The following is a 24,736-nucleotide window of genomic DNA, read 5'->3' as shown; positions in this document are numbered from 1 at the left end:
ACCCAGAAAGGCTATCTTAAGTGGTCTACGCCCTGTTATGGCACCCGGAATGGCTATCTAAGGCTGTCTGTGCCCCATTGCGGTAACCTGGACGACTATCTAAGGAGGTCTGCGCCCATTCCGGCCCCTTGATCTGCTATCTAAGGTGGTAGGAGTACCGTTCAGGAACACAGAACGGTTATCTAAGGTGGTCTGCGGCCCATTCCGGCACCAGGAACAGCTATCTAAGGTGGTTAGGCACCCTGAAGGGCTGGCTGAGGTGGTCAGCGCTGTGTCCCGGCACCCTGAATGGCTGACACCCTGAATGACTGAGTTGGTCTATTCCCTGCTCTGGCACCCAGAACGGTGATCTAAGGGGGTCTGCACCCGTTCCGGCTATTCCCAATCACTCAGCTTAAGTTTACACCTCCTACCATCCCAAAATTAACAGTGGACAAGTGGTAATTTATTATGTATAATATTTAATATTATATTAAAACATCTGCCCCCCTCCCCCTCCTTGTATGCAGCAAGTGTAATTAAATACATTAGATGTAACACTAGTCTAGCAGCCATCATGGTCCGGGGGCTGAGGCAGCAGGGTCAAGAGCCTGTATAGCATCTCCCTGCACAGTGTGTCCTGTGTTACTGTGCAGGGCATACAGTACATTTCTCAGGTCAGTCCGGCAGCAGCAGCAGCTTCGTGCAGGGAGCCAGCTGTAATCTCTCCCCGCCTGTCACACACACCCCGCACCGGCAGCGCATTACACAGCTCCTTGGCAGCAGAGATCGCTGCAGGAAGCTAGCCCGGACCGTCGTTCCGGCATCTGGTCCGGCGGGGGAGCCGCGGTGATGATCGCTCCGCCCCCCCATGGTGACAGGCGGTCACTGACACACATCCCGGACGGGGAGGTGAGGACGCGACTTACACATCTCCTCAGCGGCAGAGGTCACTGCAGGGAGATGGTCCGGTCCGGCGTTCTGGAAACTGGTCCGGTCCGGCTTTCACCTAATCCCAAAATTCACCGTGCAGGTTCACCGCAAGAATGGCTGTCAGGACCCAACTCGCACCTAGAAGGGAAATGCACTAAGCCTTGAACAGTGATAAAATACTAACCAATCAGCTCCTGTCATGTTTCAAACACAACCTGTAAACTGACAGGAGCTGATTGGTTGGTACTTTATCACTCTCCAAGGCTTAGTATATCTCCATTGGATTGACACCCAGTGAAAGCTGTTGTTAACAACCTGTCATGTGTCAGCCGACTTTCACTTCCTGGTGGCAGTAGCATAGTGACTCACTGATAAGCAGGTCCCAGGGTCATAGTACAGAGCACGGAGTGGTGCTAATAGCAGGTTCTCTCCAGTTACATTAGACGCAGGCTAGTTTGCAAGAAGTTGAACACCAGGATGATTGGCTGGACGAGCCTGGAGTAACTCAGAATATTAGTATACGTGTTTTCGCTACAAGGATTCTATTGCTATCATACTGTTGTGCTAGGAAGGGAGCAACATACAGCATGAAGTGACCCTTGCCACCTGCTTGCAGATATGGCCATGCAAAGTGACAGGTCACGCAGGAATTGCAGCTCCTGTAGACGTGCGACACCCACGGATACTCCTGGCATGTACCAGCCATCTGCAGACGACACTTGCGGCATTTGCGGCTCTAGATGCCCAGCGTCCGTACTATTAGTGACCTGTGGGCATCGCTTCTGCCTCGGCTGTGTGGAAGACTTCTGGCGGCGTCTTCCCAATTGTGAGAGATTGTGCCCCACATGCACCTTGCCCAGGGGGAAGCAGGCGTCTCCCAGAGCACAGACATTGCAGTGTGATCTGTGCCCATCCCATAGCCCGTGCATTGCCCGCTGGAGTTGCCTGACTTGTGAGGAGTTGTACTGCCCCGAGCACTGCCAGCCGCACATACTGGGTGAGGGCACAGCTGGCCACCAGGTGTGTGATGCAACCGGAGAGGAGGCCAGGAGGATGCTGGAGCTGAGGAGAGGGCCACGTCGGTGCTCAGAGCACAGGGAGCGGGAAGTGGAGCTCTTCTGCGGGGTGTGCAGGGTGTGTGTTTGCACGCTTTGTCCCATACTAGGAGCGCACAAAGGACACCCAGTGACACTAATACAACAGGAGGCCACGGGCAGGAAGGTAACAGTAATGTCATTTACTTCCACTAATAAAACCTTCTCGAAAAGTTTTTAACAAACCTGCAATAAATACCATTTCATGTTACCCATGCTATGTATTACAGTAACAGTAGTATTACAACACAGTTACCTTCAATGTGTGTCAATATTTGTTTTAGGGTGATAAAATTCTGTGTTCATGGTGATGAATGTAGTATGATATTAAACTTTTCTAACTGGTCTTAGGGACCCATTTATTAATGATGATCTGGACGGGGTAGGATGCAATCACACTGCCCGGATTTAACAAAAAGCACATGCAGGTAGGGCAGGTAGTGGTAGAAGGGCTCAGAAATGTGCCCCTGTGCTACACGTCAGCGGTCTCTTCACTCCTGTGCCCGGAGAGCAGCGCATGCATGGTTTACTGACCATGCATGCTCCACAGCCATTGTCCTCAGGGGCGCCAAGAGGGGGGGAGCGGGTACTAATTACCTGGGCCAAGCTTGTTGGAGGGTACCAGTGGGGTCCGGGTCCAAAGCCACCCCCCTCCCTCTTACCTCACAGGCAGCCCAGCACACAGCAGGCTCTCAACTCCCCTGGCCCGCTGTACCCTACTGTAGTAGTACTGTGGTAGCTGCGGGGGCCAGTCCCCAGAACGCATCACATGCTGGAAGTTGGTAGATATGGCAGCATCTCATCCCCCATAGAGACCTATAGGGTTTGCGGCTACCGGCGGGAATGGAGGGATCGCAGCAGGTATTGGAGATATCTGCTGCGATCCCTCTGTCATACATCCTGGGGATACTAAATATTTGCGGTTACCCCCCTGAACGTGTGTTTTCGGGGAATAAGCCGCAAATATTTTATTGATAAATGGGCCACTTTATCTTTTAGAGACAATAGCTGTGAAAATCTATTCTACCAATGTGTATTTTTCCTTCCTTCCCACCTAGGTGCTGGTTATAATTTTTAAATAAATTTTAAAAAAAATTATATATATATTTTTAACATCTCCTTGAGTGCTAGGGTGACATTGGAAATGTGCACCTGATTGTGTCCGAATCTGAGTTGTCACCCTTTATGCTCTATTCAAGTTAACCTTTCTGCTATTCAGTGGTGTCTGGGACTCAGTATGAGAGGATAAGCTATAGAGAGTTAACACGAGAGCCATGACAGGGTGGGGTGATGCAGACCTGACCAGTCAGGGAGTCTAGCAATGTAAACGTGGCAGTGAAGGAGTTACCATGGGTGCAGGATTTGCGGCCCTGAGGTGGGGAGGGAGGGGGAGTCTGTTAATGCTGGGTTGCTCTTTGGCCCAGTGATGCTCTGCTCCTGAGCCTGTGTGTTTGCACATGATTAGGGACAGTGAGGAGTGTATAGGTGTCCATTGTGCGCAAGATAGCTGGTGGGAGCACAGTCATGGAAGAAGGGGTGAGACAGGGTGACAGACCCTTCATAAATCCCCCCACTCTTAAGAATTGTGCTGAAATACAAATTGTTGTATATGTACATAAAATGACCAGATTTATTGCAGTGAAAGAGAGCTGCGCTCAGTTGGCATGCATTATTACCTCAATAGTTGCATGCAGCATACATACTGTTATCACACCTACCTGTGCAGGATCCCTATTTTTCTAAATCACCTATTTGTACTTGAGACATGGGAGATTGACCTAAAATCTGGATGGTACTTAAAAGGTAGGTGCTGAGGAGACATGCACCTGTGCACCACCAATGTTGGCTACACTTTTATATACTCTCATTAGGGACAATCATTCTCACAACTATTGCCTCTTTAGCCACAAAGCCAGCTCTGATCTTACACTCGGCTTACGGGTGCTAAGAATGGTTTTTTTCTGACTTCATTTACCAACATGCATGATATGTATCCTACTGATTTATATAGGATCAATATAGGATATTGTGGTCATTTTGTCAATATTGCTGACTATGTAGTCCGGCATTATGTCAACCAAGGCTCAATAAAAAATAGATACATAGGAACTAAAAATTAGAGGTACTCACCATTATTTGCTTAAACTGGGAGTTCTTGTTTGTAATGTATTGTATATTTGTAAATAGGAGCATTTTAAAAACAGATTTTGATGTAAAAGTGGCACACCTCTGCTAAGCATTATTTGCACTTCTGAGTTTACTGATTTACAATGTGTACTGATCAGTTGGATTTGTCATGTCTGTCAGTTTAATTTCTATACTCTGCACTGTAGCCATGGCAGAATCAATAACTTCCTCAATGTTCCTTATATCTCTCTTGTGCCACTTACTCAAAGTAAATACAACTTGCACTTCAGCGATTGTGGAGCAGAATATTTTGTGGCTCGCCATGTTGTTCTTGTGAGGGATAGAGAAAATATGCCATACACAGTTGCTATCTATCAGGGGCTGCCTATCATCTTTTAACCCGGAAGGACAGTCCAAGCATGTGTTTTCCACCCCCAGAGGATTAATAAACAAGCTATGTGAGGGCAGGTGTAGAAACTACCCGCCAGCCCCTTTCATCTCTATTCTCCCTCCTTATAATGCTCTGTGTGGTGATGGAGGGAGGATATATTTTATACAGCTATCAGGAGGTTGTTCAACAAGGAAATACATTTTTCCCTTTTGTATAAATAACCACTCTTCATTGCATGCTGTTCTCTCTTATTAGTGCAGCGTGAATCAGGAAAGTACCACCAGAATAGGGAAAGTTGTTAGAGAGAACTGCTGTCTCCTACTTGTTCTTACAGCTTTTACTTCCTGCTGCTGCTGGGGTCTTGAACTCTGTTGCAACTTGGAAAGATACTAGACTGTTAAGGCCCTGTTTGGAGAAAATTTAGACAGTGTTCACTTACTGGAAAGTACTATTATGTTTTATGGCATATAGAATTTATTGCCCAAAAGAAATCTGCCCAATCTCTTCATTTTAAACCTCCCTGTTTTAATTGTTTTCTTCGGATGCCCCCAGTTCTCTCTTGCCCCCCTCATTCTCTCCATCCCCATGCCCCCTGTTTCTCTCCAGCCTCTGCCCCCCCTTGTTTTTTTCCTTCCTTCCCTTCCCTGTGGTTCTCTCCAGCTCATTCTCCCCTGGTTCTCTCCAGCTCATTCCCCCTTGGTTCTTTCCAGGTTGTTCCCCCCTGGTTCTCTCCAGCTTGTTCCTCCTTGGCTCTCTCCAGCTCGTTCCCCCTTGTTTCTCTCCAGCTTGTTCCCCCTTGTTTCTCTCCAGCTCATTCCTCCCTGGTTTTGTCAAGCCTTTCCCCTCTCCGTTCTCTCCATCCCCGAGCTCTTACCGTTAGAGGTCTTCTGTACTTCTTCTGTTCTAATTTGTCTGCTGGCTGTTCCTCTTCCTGGCTCTTCTACCAGCATTCAGCAAAGACATGTGACTGACGTCATGTGTTCTGTGGCTGTGCTGCGATGAATAGGGAGCTTGTGTGGGAGCCGAAAGTTTTGAAGCTGCACCCGTGCATCTCTACCTAGCCAAAAGTTAGGGGCCCCCTCTTCTCCTCCAGCTGGACCACCTTCCCGTTCATTATGGCCCATAGTGCTCAGTGACTGGCTAGCTGGCTGCAGCGTACTATAACATGTCAGTCTGACTCCTTATTAGTTCTACTGATTATGTCTCTGGCTGCGTGCCCCGTTATTGCCGCGGGCCCCAATGCAATGCATCGGCTGCATCGCTGATAGTTCTGCCCCTACCAGGCATTCTCCCACAGGGGAGAACAGAAATGTTGGGAAGTATGATTAAAAATTAAAAGCACAGCTAGTAAGACATGATTCACACATACATAACGTTCTGCCAAAGGAAGACAATTCCTCTATTTTAAGGGGTCAATCCAATTAGCTGTGAGGGGTGCGAGATGCTGTTGCTGTTAAAACGCTGTCAACAGCACTGCATCTCGCGGCCGTGGCCCAACCCAAATTTGTGCTCATAGCCTATAGGGCTGTGAGCAGTTTTGAGCTAATTCAGGCTGCTGTGAAACGCAGCTGCTGCTGAGATGACTTGCAATTGTTTCTTTGCGTGTGATAATTAATGAGCACCCAGTTTGCTATTCAAATGTTCTGGGCGCTCATTAATTAGCGCCCTCTTCGCCGACTAAAAGACTAGGTTTAGCCGTCTAAAACGGCTAAACCTGTCTTAATTTCTGGTTAGGGCTCGCTATCTGCGGTTAGTGCGCCCTAACCAGGGTGTTTCAGTCACATTTCTGCTTGCGCACTCCTGAGTGCATGCAGAAATGCCGTTGCCGGTGGCTATCGCACCCCGACAGAGCAACAATTTAATTGCTCTGTCGGGCGTCTAAAAAAAACAGCCGCCGGCAAAACAATTGAATCTCCACCTGTAACTCTTACAGGGGGAGTAACCATCATAGAAACTGGATAAAAAGTATCCCTGAAAGACAGTTTCTATGTCTTAGGAGAAATTGTAGCACCCTGGAAACGTACGATGAAAGGGCCAAATTGATGAAACATCAATTTATAAGGAAAGGATATCATAGAGGTAGTGTGGGGGAAATGAAGGGTAAAATTAGAGACATACCCAGACATACTATGTTAGAGGAAAATGAAGTTCTGGATGGTGATAAAATGAAAGATTTAGGAGTTTTGTTTATTACTAAGCACACTTCACAATATAAACAATTGGAATGCATAATAAAAAAACATTGGTAGATCCTAGAGAGAGACCCCATACTTAAGGGATTTATTAAGGAAAATCCAAGGTTTATCTACAAAAAGGCAGATAACTTGAAAAATATGATACCCAACTGCCTTACCTGTAGAAAAGATGAGTACGAGAATAACATATAAGGGTTTTTATAGATGCGGTACCTGCACGATGTGCAAGAACTGCCATACGCCACAAAAGATCACAGAATATGTGTCCAATAACACTAAATAGAATCCCTTTAGGGATTTTATTACTTGTGGTACTAGAAATGTGGTGTATTTATTGGAATGTGTATGTGGGGAACAGTACATCGGTAGAATCAGTAGGATGTTGAAAGAACGGTTGTCCGAACATGTCCGCAATATAAAAAAAGGTTTTAATCTTCACAGTGTTTCATTGCATTTTAAGGATAAACACAACTGCAATAGTAAACATCTGGGGAATTTTTGTGAAATCAAAATCGGTAAAGGGAATTGGCGGACTAAGAACAGGGAGTCACAACTAGCCATCCAATTTGGCTAGTTGAGACTCCCTGATCTTAGTCCCCCTTTACCGATGAGAACCATCTTTGAATTACAAACCTTGGCCCCAAGAGGCCAAGAATCCCAGTGATGACATCCCGACCACCGGCTTCCTGACAGTAAGTATTGGGGTTAGGGGTAGGGTTAGGATTAGGGTTAGGGTTTAGGTTTAGGCACTAGGGGGAGTGTTTGGTGCAGGCTGAGAGGGTGGAGGTTAGGGTTAGGCTGTGGGGGGGAAGGTTAGGTTTAGGCTGCAGGCAGGGAGGGGTAATGTTAGGATACATACCGACAGGTGTCATTATCCTGACCCTGTCGGGATACCGGCGTCGGGACTACCAGGATCCTTAGCGTCGGCATCCCATGTCCAACCCAAATTACATACACATGCTTATAGAAAATCATCATACCCTGTCAAAATCCTTACAATTTGTCAAATTACACCATGGAAAATAATATAAATCAAACATTTTCCAGCCTTATTTACAATGTATAACCCTCAAAATGAAAGTGAAAATAACATTTGCACAAAATCTTAACAATTAATATAATCTAATTGCTAAAATACAGTTCGAGTAACTGATCATACTCTTCGTGTAACCATTATAAACTTGCTCAGGTACAACCAATGACCTTTCAGATCATACAGCAGTCTAATTGGCCATCTACCAGTAGTGCATGATAATGCAAAGAATTCGCCATGGCTGGAAAGGTGCTTTCACAAAGGCTCTGGGATAAAGTTGTAGAAAGGCCAGATGTTAGAATAAGGGTACAAAAATAGCTTTTTACTCTCCCTCTCAGTACAGATCAAAGCATTATTAAGAAGTGGAATGCATTTGCACCACCAACACTTTGCCTAGATCAGACCAACCCTCCAGACTGGACGAGAGAGCCAGGACGATATTGATCAGGGAAGCTACCAAGAGGCCAATGGCAACTTTAAAGGACTTACAAGTCTTCATGGTTGAGATTGGTTGGTCTGTGCATGTGCCAACTATATCACAATATTTACACAATGCTCTCATGTATGAAATGTGACAATAATGAAGCCTTTTCGGAAAAATTTTGTATGGTCAGATGAGACCAAGGTAGAACTTTTTTAAATTAACTCCATGCTCTATGTTTGGTGAAAACCAAACATAGCACATCACTGAAAAAACACACCATAGCTACTGTGAAGCATGGTGGTGGCAACAAAATGCTGCGGGTGTGTTTCTCTTCAGCAGGTACTAGGCAATTGGTCAGGAATGAAGCAAAGATGGTTGCTGCCAAGTACACCAAAATTCTTGGGGAAAACCGGCAACCCTCTGCTAGACAGCTGAAGATGGGCAGGTGGTTCACCTTCCAGCATGAGTTCCCTAAACATAGTGCCAAGAAAACAACACTGTGGCTAAAGGATAGGAAAGTGAATGTCCTTGAGTGTCCAAGTTAGAGCCCTGACCTAAATCGGATTGACTTGAAGAGAGTCGTACATTGCCGATCACCACAATATTTGACGAACAATCATGCAAGAAAGGATGGGCAAATATTTCCCAATCTAGGTGCTCAAAGCTGGCATACCCAAACAGACTGATATCCGTAATTGCAGCAAATGTGGCTCTAAAAAGTAAAAGTATTAAATCAGAGAACTGATTACTTTTCAACCCTGTTATTCTAGTTTTGTATTGATTTTTAGTTGCCTTTTTTTCTTTAGTTGAATGTTGTAATGTGAAATGGGTAAATAAAGCTGAAAAAAAGTTTGATTTCATATATTTTATTTTCCAGGATGCAAGGTGACAAATGGTACAAATTTTGACAGAGGACCTGATTAAGAGCCGCTCGTAAGTGGCCGCTCGTTCGCTCCGAGCAATGTTCGCACATCTGCGCATGTGTATGGGTCGTAACGCGCATGCGCCAACCAGTCAGTGCGGTCGGAAATCGTGTGTTCGCAAAATAGCGAGTGCCTGCTAATTTGAGTGACAGGATAAGGTGTTTGTGGGTGGTAACAGGGGAAGGTGCTTGAAAACAGGGAGGGGAGATCCGAACGCAGGCGTGCCAAACGGTCAAAAGGGCGTTTAACCACTTAACCTTCCCCTGTTACCATCCACAAATGGTACATTCTGTCAATCAAATTAGCAGGCCCTCGCTGTTTTGCGGAGCGCACGATTTCCGACCGCAATGACTGGTTTGCGCATGCGCATTACGACCCATATGCATGCGCAGTTGTGCGAACATCGCTCAGAGCGAACGAGCGTCCGCTTACGAGCGGCTCTGAATCAGGCCCTCAGTGTGCAGTTTTAACCAAGCTGGTCTGCCGTGGATACAATAGTATCACTGTTGCAACACTGTTGCTGAAACTTATTACTTTCACAGCTCATTCCAGATTCTGTGGTTACATCTCTTTCTACCTCTATGGGGGATATTCAATTAGGTGCGAAAAGTCAATTTCTGCTGAAAAATTTTGCCGGTGACGTAATTTCGCCTGGCGAAAACTTTTCCCCGTTCTCAGTTCCACAGACTTTTCGCCGGTGCGGAAAATCAGTGCATTGGAATAGGTGAAAAAGATTTGCCTATGAAAGCTGTCGGAAAAAAGTGCAGAATTGGGGTTTTGGGGTGCAAACTTGCGGGAACCACCCTGCACCCTTCCGACTGACCCCCCAAGGCAAACTGTGTAAAAAAAAAGTTTTAAAAAAACTTAACAACACCCCAAAAAAGTACTTTCATTTTGGGGCAAAAAAAAAACAAAGTTGGGGGACAAACTTAAAAACTAGCGAAATAGACTCCAGGGGGTCCCCAAGTATGCACCAGGTGTTTTTAAGATTACAGGTGGTTGCGGCAGGTGGATTTTTTATGTGTTTTAATACTTCACTTTAGCAACTTTAAAATATGCTCCACCCATTTTCGTGTACCCCAAATTTGCTGGGACTAGTTATTTCCAGGAAAAAAAAAAGCTAAATGCTGTTCTTCACCACTTCTGCAAAGACGCTAATTAACAGCTATTGAGATCATTTAAGTACCTCAAATACCTTCAGCAGGCCTATTCAGGGGTATCTATAGTGATCCCCAATGTCAGTGCTTCTTTCAGGCTGATTTCCCCAAATCGCTGGTTTCGAATTCACCAGGTTCCATTTTCGCTGATTTGGAATTGAATATGGGGATAAGCGGGGACGAGCGTGATACTATTCCACATGGAAAACCAGTGATATCGGCGAAAAGTCCAGCATGCTAAAAGTACTGGACTTTTCGCTTCTAATTGAATATGCCCCTATATGTTTAAGGGGATTGGGTATGAAATACCGCTGGGCGCATGGCCGGCGATTCGATTCCCGTCAGCGGCAGCCCGACAGGAGCAGAGTGCGACGCAGCGGAAACCCGACAGCGCTGGAAATCCCGATCGTGGATAGGTAAGTATCCACTAACCTAACCCCCCTAACCCTAACCCTCCTTAGGGGTGCCTAACCCTAACTTCCCCCCCAAGTGCCTAATCCTAATCCCCCCTCTAAATGCCTAACCCTAACCACCCCCTTCCCCGCTACCTAAACCTAAGCCCCCCGGGGGGGGGTGCCTAACCATAAGTCCCCCCCGGGGGTGCCTAACCCTAACCCTCCCTCCCCCTAGCCTAACCCTAACCCCCCCGGGAGCCCTAAACCTATCCCTCCCCCCCGCGGCTGTCCGCTCACGGCGCCCGGCATCACTACGATCGTGATGCCGGGCGCCGGTCTCCGGACATCGGGGAAATGCGGGCGTCTACATCTAGACGCCCGGCATTTCACCCTTGCCGGGATAAGAGAGTCGGGAAGCCGGCTGCCGGTATATAGGCAGTTGGCTTCCCGATTGCTTCATGTTTAAGGTAGAAACCTAATATTTACTGTTTCCATACAATTTTAAACTGGCTGTTGCTTCGTTTAGCTTGACTGACATTGTTGATTGTTATAATTATATACAGGGATTTTGATACTATTTTATTGTTAGCTTCTCATTTAAATTACTACTGCTTTTATTATTTTATATGAACTTATTAGCATGGATGTTTTTGAGTGTGCAGTCACTTTTCACACGTGCTTTGAGAGGAATGCACACCAGTATTTACCAAAGCTGGGAGAGAGATAACATTGTAAATAATAAATTACCAAGCAATCAACTCCTAACTATAATTATTTAAACACAGCCTGCAAAATGTAAATTGGAAGCTGATTGGTTAGTACTTTATCTCTCACAATTGTATCTATCTCCCAGCTTTGATAAATACCCCCTATATCTGCAGCAATTACATTCATATAGATGTGATACCCCCAAGTTTTGGTGGTCTCCCTATTCACATATAGGGGCTCCCCTCCCCCCATATATATGTTCTAAGGCATAAAGAATAGGGATGGTGTGCCTTGTCCCCCTGCTCAGTGGTACGGCAAATGGGGGTACCCAATTAACTATAGCTTTTGTTTTAGTTTAAATAAGATACAATAGAGCTGCCTATTGCACTGCTTTATCACTAGCTGCTGTGAATTTTTATTGACCCCAACCTCCCAGGAGATTACTGAGCATGTGCAGCCCCAGGGGAGATAGTTTCAATCCCTGGGGACCCATTGGTAAAGAGGGTCACAAGGCAGAAGGGCCTGGAGGTGGGCTGTTGCTGGGGCCCTTAATCCAGTTAAAGGAGCCAGAGTCAGGAGAGTGCGGCGGGCCTACAGCGGAGCCTGTGGAGAAAAGTATCAGCCAGAGAGTGAGAGGGGGGTTCACAGATGGGAATGTAACTGTGGAGCTGGTCCATAATGTAGCACTCCAGAGATCAGAGTGGCAGCGATGAGTATGCCCAGCATTCAGGGGAAGTCAGTATTTATGTGAGGTCTGAGGGGTCCGTGGCTTTGGCTGTGGCACAGGAAGCTGCCACAGTGAAGGGAATCCTAGCTGCATGTAGCTGGTGCTGGATGCCTGTCAGTGCCTACGCAGACCCATCGCAGAGTGATTGACATTAAGTACCATTTGTGGGTGGTAACAGGGGGCGTGTCAGTGCATTTGAATGCCGTTGCAGGGACATGCTTAAATTAACCGCTGTGATGCCCTACGCAACCTGAGGCCTGATAGCGGTTGTGGAAGTTAGCAATTTCTGAGTAAGGTCAGGGGTTTTGCAAGTGTGCGTGAGGCTACGATGATACTTGATTGTACCGATGATTTTGTTGTCTTGCTAAACATTATGGATGTGTGTAAGGTAAAGTGGGCATCCTTATGTAGCGCAGTGGCATTGCGATGAATGAATTAGCATACTATCGCAGTTGTACTGCGTGCGTAATAGCTATTGCATTCGCAATTGTGTTCTGTAGTGAATCACAGCTAATCTTTTTGCAGTTTGGAAGAAACACATATTGCCATCTCAGAATAGTGTTACTTATGTTCACCAGTCCCGAAAGAGGTACCAGTCCACCTGAAAGACGTACTTTGCATGCTTGACTTGATGTGCAGTACTCTTTAAACTTAAAATGATTACTGGGCATGTACGGTTCACCCAATGCACAGTACTAAGGAAAATGTAATAATTTCTGAGCCATGCATGCACAATACTGTAAGCATCATGGAGCCTTTAGCTGGAGTGCTGCACTACCTGTGAAGCTATTTCATTCACACAGGACACAAAATTAAACTATCCCAGCAGGGCCTGCCCTTGATGCAAGTTCACCTTACCCACAGCTAGTGCTAATACAATTGCAGCCTGCAATTTGAGCACCTTTTTCCCGGCAAACAGCAACAAGCAGCCACCGTATTAATCTCGTTCCCGAGCTGTGATAGCCATATAGAAGGACCTTGTTCTCATCAATAGCCACTGGAATGCCAAACTCAGAATAAAGCTTGTAGCGAAAAGAGTAGCAATGAGGGGACCCAACTAGACCCACACAAAGAAAGTCATCAGGGTAATGAGCTACCCCAGACTCACCGGACCCCGCACAATGTAGAAAGTTGCTGAAGTGTTCAAAATACATGCATGAAATGGAACAACCCATGGGCAGACAATTATCCAGATAGAATCTGTCCTCCAAACGGAAGCAAATTTACATGAAGACTTCAGTATGTAGCTGCAACTGACAGAAAGCAGAATCCACATCTACCTTAGCCACTGGGGCACCAACACTGAAGTCTAGAGCAGCATCATAGGATTGATAACTGACCCTACAAAGTTCCTCTAGAATTGCATCATTCATGAAAGTAAATGCTAGATCAAATGATACTTGCTTGGCACTTTTTTCGGAATCAGGTTCTAATCCCGACAGCGGCAGCCCGGTAGGGGTGAAGATCCCAATCGTTAATTAAGGTAAGTATCGCTAACCTTACTCCCCCCCTAATCCTAACCCTCCCTTAGGGGTGCCTAACCCTAAACTCCCCCCCAAGTGCCTAACCCTAACCTCCCCTTCCCCGCAGCCTAACCCTAAGTCTCCCGGGGGGTGCCTAACCCTAACCTCCCCCTGGGGTGCCTAAACCTAACACCCCCTTCCCCTAGCCTAACCCTAACCCTCGGGGTGCCTAACCCTTAGTCCCCCCGGGAGCCCTAAAACCTAAACCCCCGTGGCTTACCTTCGTTCGGGATGCCGGTTGTTGGGTTCCCGGCATAGGTCTAATGACAGGCGTCGGGATTTTTTCGACGCTTGTCATTAGTACCTTGCCGGGATTAGACAGTCGGGAAGCCGGCGTTCGGTATTTCGACCGTCGGCTTCCTGACCGCATCCCCTTTTTTCGGTACTACCCCTACTGGTGACAAAACCATGTCGGACGGGGGTCACAAAAGAACTGGTCACTCAGTCCGACTTCACTTTGCATATTAGTTTGTCTTTTGGATGTGCAGCAATTCAATAACTGATCTGGGCACAACACAGGTGGCAGCTGCACCATCAATGTTTTGATCATTAGCAGTCAGAAACACTGTATTTTACTTTGCAACGGCTTTAGAAACAACAGAATAAACATCACCAAAACTGCTTAAATAAATTGTGTTTGTAGAAATCTGTGATGCTTTTGTGTTAAAAATTGCAAATAATTGCAATATAAAATGAAAAACTTTGTGGGGTCTCCCCCTATTGATATCATCAGCCCTAGGTTGGTAGTGCAAAAATTGGGGTCAGAAAGAGCAAATTTTCACTAACCAGCCACCATGATTCCACTAGCCCTAGACCAGTTGGTACAGACTGGGTCTGATGATGAGATGAATGTGCACCTGTTGGCAGAGTATGTCTTGCGTATTTTCATTGCACATGCTCTGGAACGGAGTGTACGTGACTATGCAAACGTGTATGCATTTCAATTGCATTTAAACCCACAACTGAAAAAACACAACTGGGTGTCAACTGAACTGCGTTCTATGCAGCCCTGGATGTAAGCTTAAATATGCCTTTACCTGTCGGGATTCCTGGCACCGGTATTCTGACCGCCGTCACCTCGACCACCGGTATAGTAACTACATCCCATCCATTTATTTCTCTGAAATCAACGTGGGAGTAAAGCAATGTGGGAGTAAATGCATCTAATTATTGTCAACTTGACATCAGGCGCACTGGGTGTAAGTTGGTTAATTTATGCTCGGGCCCAGGGGAAGAGGGCATGGCCTAATCATGGGGAGGCATGGCTACACCTCCTTGGCAGAGGAGACTGCTGCTGCTCCTACTGCAGCCTAGCACACAGCAGCGTCTGCTGGGCTGCTGACAGATAAGAGGGGGTGGCGACGTCGGACCCGAGCCCCTGCCATTTCTTCTAGCAAGCGCAAGCCCAGGTAATAGTACCCGCTCCCCCCCTTTCGGCAACCCTGATTGAACTTATTGGGTCTGTCACATACAATGCTGATGTTCACGGAATTGAGAAGTTATTTGCTACTGCGAATGCATCTTAGTTGCAAAAAAGTCGCACAGAGCAATGTATTGGAAATCTGCTGGGCAGCTATTCAGACACACGAAAGTGGTCCGACTTATGAGCATGTTATAGGAGTGTCGTGGGCATGTTGCTGAACTGGTTGTGAACTCAGATACTTAATTCCTTACATTGGAGGCCAAACACTGATTGAGAATCTGCATCTAGCATGGGGCTGGAACAAGTTCCAATGGTGTGACTGGTGGTTGCATCTAAACATCTCAGTCATTGCACATACAGATGCATTGCTGTACATCAGGGAAGGACTTATATTGGTATTTGCATAAAGTCTTAGATACAAGACCAGCAAAAAATGCACATGGACTCGAAATCAGGCCCACTATGTCTCTAATGTTCCATAGGAAACATACTTTTTTCAGTGATGAGGAGAAAATAAGGGGGATGGGCAAACAGAGTCTGATAAAAAAAATGCTAAACTTAGGAGAAAAATAATCAGTCTGCTATTGGGGTTATTTCCATCTGCTAGCCTCTACCAGGCAACAGATCACATGAGAGGTGCATGATGACTTTTCTATTTTCATTCCTGTTTATTTGAAGAAAACCATTTTACATTTGTAGTTTGTCATGTAATTTTGTTATCCCTTTATATTAAATAAGAAATGTGACTTTCTTGTCTTATACATTTAATAACATTCAGTTGTTTCTTCTTAACAAACTCATGTGCCAGATTTGGGGTAGGTAACTGGGATGTACGTTCGATATGTCTGATTTTGTGCATGAGCAGCGTATGTGAGAAGCATTAAGTGGGCGTCTCTAAGCATTAGATGGCGAGTGAATCATTACCATATTTTCACATTTGCTTTCCTTGAGAGATTGCAGCTGCGATGGCATTTGCATCCACCCCTGAATCAGGCCCAGTGATTGCTGCAAGTTGAGTCTTGTCATTTTCTGTAGTGTGCTGTCAGCTCGATGTCTGTTTGATTTTTTTTTGTTTCAATCTAATGTATTATTTTTGATTTTATCATTGTTTCTGTGTGTGTGCCCAGGAAGTGTTTGTGAGTATTTTAGGTGTTTTTGTGTTCTTTTTGTTTCGCATCACAGAGCACCTGCACATTCATGGACAGAGGGCCTGATTCAGACCCGGACGCTAAACCGCGATTGCTCGCTATGGGCGATTGTCGCCGTCTGCGCATGCGTGTGCATCGCAGTGCGCGAACCAGTCACTGCATACGGGAATCATGTGCTTGTAACACAAAATGACTGAGCGCTACTTTGAGTGATAGTGACATTTGTGGGTGGTAACAGGGGAAAGTGCTTGTGAACGGGGGACTGGTGCTGCGAACACAGGCGTGTCTGACCGTCAAAACAGAGTTGTATGGGTGTGTATAATTAGCATGGAAGCATCATTGTACACGTCACTTGGTTGTATTTCAGCCTGCAGTGATTGCAGTGCTTGCGGTGGGGTTGGGTCTACCTCAAGCGCTGCGTGCAGCTCCGATTGTTCTCAATGGTTCTGTTTAATCATACACTTCCTGGAGATGGCGTGTGTTAAGAAAGAAAAGTGGGCGTCTTTATACTGGCATGCGTTCGCTCTGCCATCGCTCTCTAAGACATAGAGGGTGTCCTTACACCAGACAGTGCGATCGCGGAATTTGCAAACTCGGACCCTTTTGTATGTGAGCGATCGCGTCTCAGCATCCGGGTCTGAATCACCCCCAGAGCCGTAACTAGACTTTATGGTGCCCTGTGCCAGAGAGAGCATTGGCGCACCCCCCCCCCATTTTTTAAATAGGGACATAAGATATTGCACCTGAAAAAAGGCCCTGGCCTCATGGGTAAGGGCCAGGAAGAAATAGGGGTGACAATGAGATGCTGGGGATAAAAGAAGAGGAATCAACAAGTGTGAATGATAATAAACAGGAAAATTGACAGGCCCAAACAGCGCCCCCTGCCCTGCAGTGCCCTATGCCATGGCACTGGTTGCACTACCCCAGTTACAGCCTTGTTCATGGCATGATGTCGATTAATATATAATTGAGCACTATTCCTGGCTGGTCTCGGCCCTATGTGCATGCAATCTATAGCTCCCAGGACATTAGGCATACCATCGAGACTATAGAAAGCTACCCTAACTTCATGCAACTTTGACCCCTGGGTAGGAAAGCAGATGTAGGTGCCGGTGAGGGGGATGATTGCTGCCATGATCTAGGTGAGGTGCCTGCTGACTGTAGGCTGCGCTATGCCCATAATTTTTCCAGACAATGAATGGAGCCAGTGGCAAAAAAATGCAGAGCACACAGCATCTTATTCAGGCCTGATATGGCACGTGACCACGCAGTGTGTGGCTCAAGCTGAGTCTTGATGAGGTCATGCTGCTTCATTATGTCGAAGCCGGATAATTGGCTGAGACAGAATCTGTTCAAATTAAAATCTGCACGACGCCATTCTGCAAATGGCAACAAGACGCCATTTTGTGAATGGCCGCACAACGCCATTTTAGCGAATCCCACAATATCAGTACATACGGCAATGCTATTATTTAGGGTCGTGAGATTCCCAAGCAATAGAAAAATGTTAAAAGTCCTCATTATATAAATACATACATTTACTAAAACATATAATACGAACAACCCTGCAAAACACGTACCACGGTGTACTCCACATATACGTAGTCGCACAACGCTAACTAGCGTCTTTCCTTAATATCCTTATACCTACACATTGCACACTTACATAGAAAGGTTCCCCAGCATTAAGGTTAATATCCAAGGTTATATTTATTATTAATTATGTAATAAAGCGACTGTATTTATGATCTCAGGTTTAGTACATGATAAACAGACCGTGTTTGGTGCCATTCTGAACCACTGTTTATTTGCAGATTTCCGGTTCCATCGGCAAGGAAATCACAAAATGCGTCTGGGAATTATGGATCATAGAGAGATAGGCATTGAAATGTTCTCTGTTCATGTAATATAATTAGCCAGTTTAGACTTGTTCTTCGGCAGGAAAACAGACACAAAGAAGCTGTTGGAGGCTGAACTATTACAATACAAACTGACCTATGAACTGCATCGTAACAGGAGAATCAGGAAGAAGAACCAATGGGATTATGCCAACTTGTTCTATTGTATTGCCTATCTCTGCAAGGGTTTATATGCAAGCACCCTGAATCTGCTAGTCAGTCATCTTTTCTTTGCTGTTGACAGAGGTTTCATAGTTGATGCTGAGAATCTGGATTCAGAGCGCATGTGTATGTATTCGACTGTACCTAGTGATTGTATAATCTGTTTGCGCTAATTGTATTTAGACCACAGCGTGTAACTATCTGCTTTTTGGTGAATAATATCTTTTTGTGCTTTGGAATCACAATCAAAGTCTGGAAAGCAATTATTTCTTGTGCAACTTATAACGCTATTTAGCGACATTTAGAGTGTATAGATAGGTAGGAATCAATATTTGTGGCTCGTAGAGAAATCACGCTACCATTCACACGGTAACACACGGTTATCGATCTCTCAGCAAAGGGTGGAGGCGACATATGCAGGAAAGAATGCATTGTGCCTTCAAATACCTGCTACCACTTGATGCTGAGAGACCGCTATCCGTTATTGTGTGAGTTCAAGGAGCGCTGATTAGAATCCAGGGACAAGGGAGGAAAAAGTTTGTTTTCCTTCGTTGATAAAATTTCATGTTAAAAGGGGATGTCGCACAATAGCGTAAGGGTAATAATACGTTTTGTGTAGCGGTCGCATTATTGTGCATGTGACTAGTCACACAATAGCATATATGTATTTCCTGTATTGCTGCCGCGTGTTTAAACAAAGCCATTGAGATTGCATTGTGATATTGATAGCATTGTTTTAAAGATCTTAGTCGGTGCTGCCATATCTGGCAAAACATTTATTTTTCTGCCCAGGAAAAGGTGTGTAAAAGTGAACGTGTGTTGGTAGGGGTAACATGTTCCCCACCTAGGGGTATCGTAGGACCCTTAGGGGCTAGGCGCCTGGTGTCGGCCTAGTGGTTCGGTAGTAGATACCGGAGTCTATACACACAGCAGGTGTAGTTGTTGTTTTGTGTTAGGTATCGGCTCTCAGTGTGATCGCAGCATCCAGCGATCAGTTAGGGTTATTGGGCATTGTGATTGAACCGAACAGTTTGGCATATTGTGATTGTGAACTGAGTAGTGGTGGACGAAATCACTGAAAAGGGTAAGTGTTATTGGAATGCTTAAATTCTAGCAGTGCAAAGTACTCAAAAAGGGCTTAGGTGCGTGGAAGCAGCCTGGTTATTCTTCCATAGGTGTGTGGGCGCATCCTGTTAATATCGTCCACAGGTAAGTGAAAGTAGCCTAGACATTATTTCACTGATTTAAATCTCTATTGAAAAGTTTAGTGTTATTTTCCCAAGATGGAAGCCAAGCAAACGGTAGAGATGTTAGATGATTTGCTGGTTTTGGAAGCGCCGATTGGTTCGGCACGGCATATAATGCATACAAAGTGCGGTGCGTACGCAATTATGTACTGTGATGTATGGTTTAAGATGACGAGAATGAGTGTAAAACCTTTTCCCAAAATTGGCAGCTTTGATAAGGAGGTATTGAACATGAGATAGCATCTGTATGGTGCACTCTTGAAAGAAAAATATAAAGTATAAAGATTGTTTAAAGTTGTGGCAGCACGAGGGGGATACGTGGCTTAGGGGTGTGCATAAGATGCAAACCAGCGTCACGTGCACAATGCAGGGGAGTGCGCACGCAGCGCTGAGCAGCGTTGCGTGCGTGCAGAGAAATAGCGTGCATGCACAGCAAGGTAGCATTGCGGAAGGTAATGTCAGTAGTTCACGCGCACCACCACCGCCCTATGTGGATGGGGGTGAAGGTACAGTCGATGTAAAAACCCATAAAAATGTAACATGTAACCTGTACCCTCTCTTAAGTAATTATAAGGAACGTGTTGATGATGTAGATGATGACCCTGTTGTGATGTTCGCTCTCTCCCATGTTGCACAAATATTAAATGTACCACCACAGCAAGCACAGGTAGCTGCCTCACTAATACCAGAAATGGAGGTAGCCCCACCGTACAGGAAGTATTAACCCCCGCTTTAACAGTAGCGGAGATTACTAATACCGTACGTAGTAGCAGTAGGCTGAACCCTCAACTAGATAATTCAGCCAAAGGTAGCATTATGGCAGGCATACATCCCGTCCGGACAATAACTGTTCCCAATGGGAATCCGGATGCGAATGGTGTGGTGCCCACAAGAGATGCAGTGATGCATTGTCCTTGGACAAGAGCTGAACTAAATTCCATAATGGACAACTTCCCTGACCCTAAGAAGGAATTAGCAAAATGCCAAAGATTTGTGAAATACTTGGGTAATGCTCATGAGCCAACCAATAAAGATTGGTGAGTGGTGTTAAGGACGTGTCTTCTGCACAATACCGACGTGAAAAAGTTTATCACGGATTGCGTATTGGAGGGAGATTATCCCTTAACAGACGAGGATAACCAAAGTAACATTACCCGCATAATAACTCAATTGGGTGTATATTTTCCGGTAGTAGTTAACTGGAGTAAAATTTTCACCATCAAACAAAAAGAGAGTGAATCTGCAGAAGATTACTGTACCCAAGCTCTGTAGACTATCACCCAGTACACTGGGATAGAAGATATTAAAGATAGCACTCATCACAGAGAAATGGTCATCACGGTACTTATGGATGGTCTTAAAGACAATCTAAAGACCCGAGTCCAGACCTCTCTACCTGGCTGGAGGGGAGTTACTGTAGACACACTCAGGGAGTCTGCTATTGAGCACGATAAAACCATCCTCAAGAAGAGAGAGACCCAGAGCGAGAAGCTAATGGCTGTTAGCATTCAAGCTCTAGAAGGACTGAATATACCACCACAGCCACCAGACACACATACACCTGCACAGCTACACACTTTCACCAATCCTGCACCGCCACAAACACAGCCCTACCCCACTTATCACACACAGCCACAAAACCCATACTACCCCAGCCATCATATTACCCTCAAAATTCTTACCCACACTCACAATCTTTCTCTACTGCCCAACCCACACAACAACCTTTCCCCCACCCCACTCACGAAGGTGTTTTAACTGCAACCAAATGGGGGCATGTAATTAGGAACTGTAAGGTGAAGAGGGTAGGACCCCCTAACCAGGGAGTACCTAGATATCCACATAAGGGATATATGCAGAATGCAGGGAATTCTCCACAGTCACCTACTCCAATTGTGGCCTTAAATGCTGTATTGGAGAGTGAGAGTCAACGCTAGGGGGCAGGTCATACCTGTAGTCTACAGCCAGTCAGGTTAACTGGGGATGTTAGAGAAGAACCTGTAATGTTAATTGATGTAGCTGGTACTAAACATTCTTTTCTTGTAGACACAGGGACGACCAGATCAGTGATAAAATCTTCATTTAATTTACAGGTGACCAGCGAAACAGTATAAGCAATGGGTGTAACGGGTAAAGTGCAACATTATCCTTCAACCAAATCTGCAGAGGTTACTGTTGGCCCAATGCATACCAGGCACGCCTTTCTCCTGGCAGCAGTGGCCCCTACTAACTTACTGAGATGGGATTTGTTATGTAAAATGGGATGTGTCATTTATTGTACCCCTGATGGTATGTTTCTAGATATCCCAGAGAGAGTTGCGCACGAGGTGAGGGATATATTGGACACACCCCAAAGGTTAATGTTTCACTCTACTGTTTCAGATAAAAATCCATCTCAAGTAGAACAAATGTTATCTCAGATACCGGGGTCCCTCTGGACCAAAGATGGACAGGACACTGGATTGATGGCAAACGTAGCTTCCGTAATGGTAAATTTCAAAAACAGTAGGCAAGCTCCAAAAATTCACCAGTACCCATTAAAACAGGAGGTAGAGATAGGGTTTAGTCCGTACAACAAGTGTAGCCAACAGTCCCTTCTTTCCCGTGAAATAGAGTGGTGGGAGGGGTTATAGGCTGGCACAGGACCTTAGAGGGGTCAATAAGGTAGTAGAAAGCGAATTCCCCGTGGTGCCGAATCCAGCTGTCATTCTCATGCAGATCTCACCAAATGCAACCCATTTTACTGTCATTGACCTTTGTTCTGTGTTCTTCTCTGTGCCTCTTCATCCTGACTGTCAGTACCTATTTGCATTTACATGCAGGGGGGTACAATACACATGGACATGATTTCCCCAAGGTTTCATAGCCCCAGTATCTTTTCCCAGGCCTTACATGACTGTTTACAATCTTTTCAACCTGCCAATAGATCTGTTCTAATACAATATGTGGACGATTTATTGTTGTGTTCTGATTCGTTTATGTCATGTTTAAATGATACTAAACTTTTATTGCTTCATCTCCCGCAAATAGGACACAAGGTTGCTAAGGACAAACTACAGCCATGCCAGTCCAGGGTTAAATACTTGGGACATTGCCTAACCCAGGGATTACGGCATCTGACCACTGACAGAAACAAAGCCATACAGACCATGACACTGACGCAGAACCAACAGCAAGTCCGTACCTTCTTGGGAATGTGTGGATATTGCAGAATGTGGATCCCAGATTTTTCTATTTTGGCCTTGCCATTACAGGACTTAGTCTCTTCCTCAAAGCCCGATCGTGTCATACACACAGAAGAAACAGAGCAGGCTTTCCTTAATCTTAAGTATAGTCTGACAAGAGCACCTGCATTGGGAATACCTGATTATGAAAAACCTTTTGATATGTACTGTACGGAGAGTAAGGGTTGTGCAGCAGGTGTCCTCACACAAAAACATGGTGATGCCAGTAGGCCCGTAGCATACTACAGTGCACAATTGGACACTGTGGCAAGATCACTCCCAACGTGTTTAAGAAGTGTAGCAGCAACTGCTCTATTGGTCAGTAAGAGTGAGGATGTAGTATTAGGCCATGATATGATTGTTTATACACCCCATGCTGTATCTTCTTTGCTGAATTCTGACCAAACCAGACATGTTTCCTCAGCTAGGTTCACAAAATGGGAACTAGCCCTAATAGCACCTGCAAACATCACCATCAAATGGTTCAGTACATTAAGTCCAGCAACGTATTTACCATATGTGCAACAGGATGCACAAAGGGTGGAGAGAGGTGAGTCGCTGGCGGAAGGTGAGTTCTGCAGGTATATTGATGCACATGATTGTATGGAATATCTGAATCAGAACTTTACTGCAAGACCTGACATACAGGATACACCTTTAGAAAATGTAGATGTGACATTTTACACAGATGGGAGTTGTCATAGACAGACTGACACTGGAGAGTTATGTACAGGTTATGCTGTGGTAAATGATGAAGACATCATAGAGGCTGAACCTCTTGGTCCACCCCACTCGGTCCAAGTGGCGGAGCTGGTGGCACTAAGAAGAGCTTGTGAATTAGCAGAAGGCAAATCTACTAATATGTATACTGACTCTAGGTACGCCTTCGGGGTGGTACATGATTTCGGTGCTCTTTGGCATCTGAGAAAGGACTACTGACAGCAATCCACTTGCCTAAGGCAGTGGCAGTAATTAATTGTAAAGCCCATACATGCGAGGACGATCCAGTGTCACTGGGCAACAGCAGGGCAGATGAAGCTGCCAAATGGGCAGCAGGAGTAAAAGTGAATGTGCCAATTAACCAAATGACATTTCAAATGATTGACATGCAGAAATTAATTGAGATGCAAAATTTGCGTTCCATTCAGGAAAAGGCAGTCTGGAGGTCTAAGGGATGTGGGCAGGAGTCCTCTGGACTCTGGAGAGATGGACAAGGTAAGCCAGTGGCCCTCAAGGCATACTACCCAAGCCTGGCTGAGGCAGCGCACGGTCTGACTCACTTGGGAAAGCAAGCTATGTGCAAATTGGTGAGAGCATACTCGTGTGCACCAAGTTTTTCTTCCGAAGCGGAAAAGAGAGCAATGTCCTGTTTGACCTGCTTGAGGAAAAACATTGGGAAATCGAACCATCCCACATTCCTCCGACCGACGGACCTTTTCCGGTAATGCAAATTGATTTCATCCAATTACCACCCTGCAGGAATCTCAAGTATGTATTAGTGTGCACTGATGTGTTTTCTAATTGGGTTGAGGCATAACCAGCTGCCACTAATACTGCTGCGTTTACTGCTAAGAAGATTGTTCAGGAGTTTGTATGCAGATACGGTATCCCTAGAATTATTGAATGTGATAGGTGTACTCATTTCACAGGTGATGTCTTCCAAAATGTGTAAGTTGATGGGTATTAGTAGTAGACTTCACACCCCCTATCGAACGCAAGCCACCGCCAAGGTGGAGAGGATGAACAGTACCATTAAAAATAAATTAAGTAAGATCATGGCAGAAACTGGACTGGGGTGGCCAGAAGCACTACCACTTGTCCTTCATAGTATCAGGACAACTCTAGACCCCCTCTCAATCTGTCCCCCTTTGAAATACTGTTTGGTAGACAACCTCATTTGATTATAAGTCCGCTGGAAGAATTGAAAAGTAACAACGAGGTTACTGTAAGGTATTTTATAACAATGAGTAAACAGTTAAAGCAGCAACAGCAGAAACTGAAATTGTTGTCACATGATATGCCAGA

General features: G+C 45.4%; 1 protein-coding gene across 1 annotated transcript in view; it reads left to right on the top strand.

Moving 5' to 3' along the window:
- The first annotated feature begins 1,220 nt into the window (after window positions 1–1,220).
- Window positions 1,221–24,736, top strand: part of TRIM14 (tripartite motif containing 14) — a 64,941-nt gene continuing 41,425 nt past the window's right edge. Inside the window, exon 1 of the mRNA XM_088460057.1 lies at window positions 1,221–2,133. Coding sequence (XP_088316183.1) covers window positions 1,531–2,133 — 603 coding nt within the window. The 5' untranslated portion in view covers window positions 1,221–1,530. The remainder of the gene's footprint in view (window positions 2,134–24,736) is intronic.

The sequence above is a fragment of the Taudactylus pleione genome, unplaced genomic scaffold (assembly GCF_031769625.1).
Source record: "Taudactylus pleione unplaced genomic scaffold, aTauple2 ptg000967l, whole genome shotgun sequence".
In the NCBI taxonomy this organism is placed as follows: domain Eukaryota; kingdom Metazoa; phylum Chordata; class Amphibia; order Anura; family Myobatrachidae; genus Taudactylus; species Taudactylus pleione.
This window is presented reverse-complemented; position numbering and strand designations above follow the sequence as displayed.